The 6,000-nt window shown below is 49.6% G+C and overlaps 1 protein-coding gene across 1 annotated transcript; it reads left to right on the forward strand.

Moving 5' to 3' along the window:
* Nucleotides 1-4,571: 4,571 nt before the first annotated feature.
* Nucleotides 4,572-5,511, forward strand: LOC124705350 (defensin-like protein CAL1). The gene is made up of 2 exons (XM_047237086.1): nt 4,572-4,973; nt 5,081-5,511. The coding sequence occupies exons 1-2, from the start codon at nt 4,907-4,909 to the stop codon at nt 5,257-5,259; spliced, it is 246 nt and encodes an 81-aa protein (XP_047093042.1). The 5' UTR covers nt 4,572-4,906; the 3' UTR covers nt 5,260-5,511.
* The last annotated feature ends 489 nt before the right edge of the window (nt 5,512-6,000 follow it).

The raw sequence follows: 6,000 nt of genomic DNA on the forward strand, positions 1-6,000 counted from the left end.
AGGAAGGCGAGGACGATGATGATGACGAGTGATCCCCTTGGGACGTTAGTATGCTTCTTCTCCCTTTTTGGTGTTACGATGCCAAAGGGGGAGAAGTTGGTCTATTAGGACGGGAATTTGCATGGGGATGCCAAGGGCTTGGTGCTTCATTTTGGTTTTTCGGCCTTGTCATCATAATTTATCCCTAGTTATTCGGAACTTATTCGTATGCTTGCTACTCTATTTGTGGATCTCCCGATCCCCCCGGTTTGTATGAAGACTTATTCGTGGTAGCCTATATTGGTTTTCATTATTTATCTCATATTGGCTACACCAATTCTATGGAGGCACTTATTGTGAGTTTGGATTTTCTCAAGGCAAAGGTATGACAAATCCACCCAAAGCTCTTTGCATGATCATGTGGTGCCTCCATTATGTGCATATGCTTTATAAACTTGTCAAATATCCTTGTTGCATATGTACATGGTTTGTAGAATCTAGGGGGAGTTGTTCCTCTAGGATGTGTGCATTTGTATACAAATGCATATTCCAAATATGCACACATCTAGGGGGAGCTCCGTCTACTTTTTGCAAATCGAGAACTTTATCATAATATCTCATGCTATGTTGCAAATTCTTGTGTTGTCATCAAACACCAAAAAGGGGGAGATTGAAAGAACAAGATATATATCCCGTGTTTTGTGTGTTTGATGACAACACTTGAATGAATTTAACCGTGCACAAAGATTGTATGTCATAGATTTGCAAGTGCACGGTGCCCTCGCTGAACACGTCATGATCGTAGGACTGAAGCGTAGCTTATAGGTTTTCTGGTTTTGCGTGTGTATCGCGAGGTAACATGGTTGGAGAGGAAAAGAGGAAAAATCAGTTTCTGCCAAAGCGGTACTACCGGTACCAGTAGCGGTAGTACCGCTACCCTACTGGTACCGCTGTGAAGTACCGCTCTGGAGGTTTTACACTGAAAAGTCCCACAGAACAAGTTACGGTACCTCCACGGTTCCTTGTGCGGTAGTACCGCTTGAGAGCGGTAGTACCGCCTCAGTACCGCTTAGGTACCGTAACATAAGTTACGGCACTACCGTTGTGGTACCGCTTAGGTACCGCTTGGGATCCAGTACTCCTAGAGGCCATTGCGGTACCTCAAGCGGTACCGCAAGCTGTAGTACCGATGTGTGTCCACGTGGATAAGTTCTGTGGGGGATTTCGAATCCAGAGCGGTAGTACCGCTTACCAAAGCAGTAGTACAGCTTAGGCAGAAACTGAACATAACGGTTGGATTTGAGGGGCACTATAAAAAGGCCCCTTCTTCTCCAGCTCGTTTTTATCTCTTCTCTTTCTCTCTCCTCCATTGTTCCTGAGCTCAAACTTAGTGGATCTCCCCACCTACCCAATCAATCTTGCCCATACTTTGAGGAGTGGTGGAGGAGGCCCCGATCTATCGATCTACCAAGAGAGCTTTCACCAATTCGTGCTAGTCCTTAGTGGATCTTGTTGTTAGGGTTCCTATGATGGGATCTTGGAAGAAGTGCACCTATGGAGGCTAGCTTGGTGTTGTGCTAGCCCCATAGGTTGTTGGGAGCCTCCTAGTGTTGTGGAGCTCGCCCCAACCTTGTGAAGGAACCACCGCCTCGACCGGTGCCTTAGTGGAGAAGGGGAGCCCCTTTGTGGAGCTCTCTCGAGGAAGAAGGTGAGGCCTTCCTTCGTGGTGTGGCCGCCTAGCCTCTTGTGTGAGGCTAGCACCTCCTCAACGCAGACGTACTCCCTTTTATGGGAGGAACTGCGGAAACAAACCTCGCCTCGTCTTCGCGCCCTCCGGTTGTCCCGCTCCTTACTCTTACTATCATGCTTGGTTCCTTTACTTGTTGCACTTGTGTAGGATCATACTAGGATCACCTTGAGCATCAAAGCTATCACCTTTATTTCCGTTGCACTAAAAATTGAAAAAGGCTAAAACTTTGCGTAGCGTCCATTCACCCCTCCCCCTCTTGTTCGCTACGATCCATTCAATACTAACGACAATTGATCGCAAATTGTCAGCAAATGCACACCAGAAACTAGCCACATAGTTGCGAATTTCAGGATTAGATGTATTACAAAAGATGACAATATAACTTAACAGGTTTGGTGCTAACATTCAGAGTTGCATAAGCTGCAATCAACTGGATATTCCCATCTGGCTTTTGTGAATTAGAGTTTTCTTCTCGAGCTCGCGCCTTCTCCAACGGCGGCTCTACTGGGACGTGGCGTTGTCGCTTTCGGTGAGGCGAGGGTGGACCCGGAAACAGTCGATTCGGCAGTTCTTCTCGGGTCTGGCCCAGAGCTGCTTTAAGAACTGTGTTAGCTACAACGTGGAGGAAGCACAAGCTTTTAATCAGGTTGTTTTTGTCTCTTCAGAGCCTGGCTAGAAGGCATGCAACCCACCAAACGCGTCGCCCATACATCAGCTCCAGATGTTGCATGTACATGCAGAGGCACAACTAGAAGGACAAGATATAGGGAGGGCCAGGAAGTTCTCATCACCTTTTGCTTGGTGATGATGAGCTTCAAAGAGGACATCAAGCTCAAAATACCATTCCAGATTTGAATGCAACAATTGCACTTTCGCATTATGTGTTTTGCACATTTTTTTCAAAATGGGGTACCCCTGCCTCTGCATCAATTGATGCATAAACTATAAGTCACACCAAAACAGTAGTAGCAGTACAAACAGAAGACATGCACTAGATAGGCCTCAATATATTTGGAACCTTATGCTGTATATGTTAGCTTCATGGTTTGCTGACTCCAATCTGTTTCAATAATAACTACATGTATATGATATCAGGTTTCAAAGAAGCATATGTCTGGAAAGATGGACCAATTCAAGTAGATTGTAGTTTAGATGAAAGCCACAGGAAAAGAGGATTGGATCTTCCTCGTTTATCTATTGTTTTCATGATTTTGTGTGTTTCGAGGGAGACTGATACAAAATAATTTCGTACCCGTGGAGATCTAAGAGCCTTTTAGGAGGAAATACAATCATGTCATTGTGTACCTTGCACTCTGGTAGTTTCCACCGGAGACGAACAAATAGAGATGCACTTGGCAGACCAGAGAACAAGTTAGTTAACCACATCCCCCTCTTTAATTCAGACTCTGAATTTTCCAACAAAATGGTAAGAGTATGATAACTGCATCTCAGTGTCAGTAGAGTAGCTTTGCCAGTTTCTCAACCGAGTTGCGCAGGTTAGTAGTAGCGTATCAGAAGTGGAATGCAGCAAGGGTGTGGCGAGCTCGCTGCTCCAATGTCTTCCAGGAGATGCCTCTAAGAGCATCTCTAACCGAAGGACGAAAAATTAGAGGACACAACGGCAGATTAAAATAGATGAGAATAAATTTAGTCCTCTAAACGGTGACCGGCAGAACTGATCCCAAAAACTAGCACATGATTTGGACAAATTTCACAGGATTTCATACGTTTTCGACATAGTTTATAGGATTTAACTAAAACATAAACGAAAATTAACCTAAACGTACTTCAAACTAAAACTTAAACTTAAACTAAGCTAAACTATCCTCTAAATTCCCGGCGTCGTCGCCATTTGTGTCGAGGTTGGCGCCGTCGTCGTCCATCCTTCGCGGCGCCTCTTATATATCGGCTGTCTAGTCGTCGAAGTCGTCAGAGCCGCCTCCTCCACTACGCATTCGGGGTTGAGCTGCCGGAGATTGGTCCTGTACTCCTCACCGGTGTGCTCGGCCTCCAGGTGCTCCCACGCCTCACAGTCCTCCCTCGTGAGCTTGACTCTTTGCAGCCGAGTGGGAAGTTGAGCTCCCAGCAGTCGCTGCTGTGGAGGTGAACGTTCTCAACGTCGTGCCTCGGGCCGCCTGCGCCGCCGACTCAAAGGTGTCGAGCCAGATGAGCCGGTGTTCCGGTCGGTGATCTCGACGGGAGGTCTGCATGGGTGGCAGATCGGCGACGCGGACCGCCCCGACTGCGGCTGGCGTTGCGGATGGTCGGTGGGGGGTGGTGGCGGGAAGATCCGGCCATCTCCAACGCGGATGCGGTGGCGGTGGCAGATTTGGCGGTGGGTGGAGCTGATGCGGTGGGCGGCGGGGCGATGGAGAAAGGTTTATCACCGGTCGGCGGCCACTCAAATATAGGAGAGGTGGGGAAATTTTTTGTCACCAGTCTCTTATGTTCCGGCTCGAGGCAGTTTTAGTGTTAGAGGTGAAAAAAACCTCTTCTATGTCTTTTTAGGGGTTCGGTCAGAGATGCTCTAACCACTCCAGAGTTTACTGTGTAGAAACATGGAGCATAAAAAAGAAATGTGATTTTTCTCCTAAGAATGTGCACCTTGGAATCGTGAATGCTCCACCACTCAAATTTCTGATCAGGACGTGCGAGTGTGTCACGGCATCAGTTGCAGACAACGGGGACTTGCACCATCTACGAACAGCAAGGAAGTGGGCACATCCATTCAATCACACAATTACACACAGCGCGAGGACGGGCAGTGCGATCGATCACGCCGATTTCACAAAGTAGGCAGAATCCAAAGCAAGCGCGTAGCAATAATTCGATTCCAGACTAGCATCTGAATTGACCAGACACCATTTGGGTGCTGGGTGAAATTTGCCCCCGCGAAATGGCCAGACGCTATTTGGGCAAACGAATTATTGTGGCCGCCCACTACCGTAGAGAAACTTGATCGCCCGGTCGGCCTGGACCTGGTTCACGGAGGCATGGTAGCAATTGATACAGTTAAACACCACTAGCCAACCACCTCAGATCCGCCTATAAAATCCCCCGCCAGCTTCCATCCTGCAAGACCATCAACGTAGCAGAAATTAGCAAGCGAAAGCAGTGAGCTCGATCGCTTAGTGATCTTCCACTCCCCACTCCCAGTCTCCATCGGCCCAAGCAGAGATGGCACTTTCTTCTCGCCGTGTGGCCGCGTCCGCCGCCCTCCTCCTTCTCCTCCTCCTCGCCACAGGTTCGTTGGTTCTTGGTGCTCTGTTGTTGTGATTTTGTTTCTTTGGTTCTTGGCTCTGTCACCCACAAGCCATTTGATATGAACTGTGACTTTTCTTGGATTTACAGAGCTGGGGACGACGACGGTGGCGGAGGCGAGGACCTGCATCTCGCAGAGCCACAACTTCAAGGGCGCCTGCCTGAGCAGCACGAACTGCGCCAGCGTCTGCAGGACGGAGAACTTCCCCGATGGCGACTGCAAGACTCGGCGCTTCCAGCGCAAGTGCTTTTGCATCAAGAACTGCTGATCGGCTAGCGCTCTGCCGACCGGCCGGCGGCGACCTCCGCTTCTACTCCTGTTGATCGGCTACTAATAGTTCGTTCGCCGGCCGTGTCGTCACGTTGTGCGCGCATATAATAAAGTAGAATCGGTAGTTAAGTGTTCCTCGGATATGCATTCGTTTGTGTGTGAATCTTCCTGCGAGTGATTTTGCGCCTGCAAAGTCTAGACCTCGCAGTATTGTGTATCGTCGTGTGTCTGTGCAAGATGCTGCTGCTGCCATGTAATTAAGGTCGTCGTTACATGGATATATGTATGTCTGTGTTGTGTGTGATCGTTTCATGGTGATTCTGATCATTTTCAAGAATCAAGAGTAGCCTGCATTTAGCGGACTACTCGCTCTGTCTTCTTTTGCTAGACACAATATAAATTCTAATTCTAAGTTTTAACCAAGAAGACACATAACCCGCCGCCTCCCTCTCCCGCCCCCCTCCCGGGCGGCGGCGGAGGCTCCTCCTCCCCCCGCGCCCCACAGCCACCCGCCGCCCGTCGCCCTCAGTCGCTGCCGCTCCTGGCCGCGGCCCCGACCCCGGCGCTGGCCTCGGCCCTGGCCCCCGTGCCTCGGCCCCAGCCATGGCCCCGGCCTGGCTATGGCGGTGGTGGCGGCACCCCCTCCGTCGAATCGACGAGGGGGAGAAGAGGGTTTACGTGGTGGCGTTCCATGGGAGGTGATGTAGCGCTGGTGGAGGAAGCCGGGCGGCACGGCTAC

The sequence above is a fragment of the Lolium rigidum genome, chromosome 4 (genome assembly GCF_022539505.1).
Source record: "Lolium rigidum isolate FL_2022 chromosome 4, APGP_CSIRO_Lrig_0.1, whole genome shotgun sequence".
NCBI classification, from domain to species: Eukaryota; Viridiplantae; Streptophyta; class Magnoliopsida; order Poales; family Poaceae; genus Lolium; species Lolium rigidum.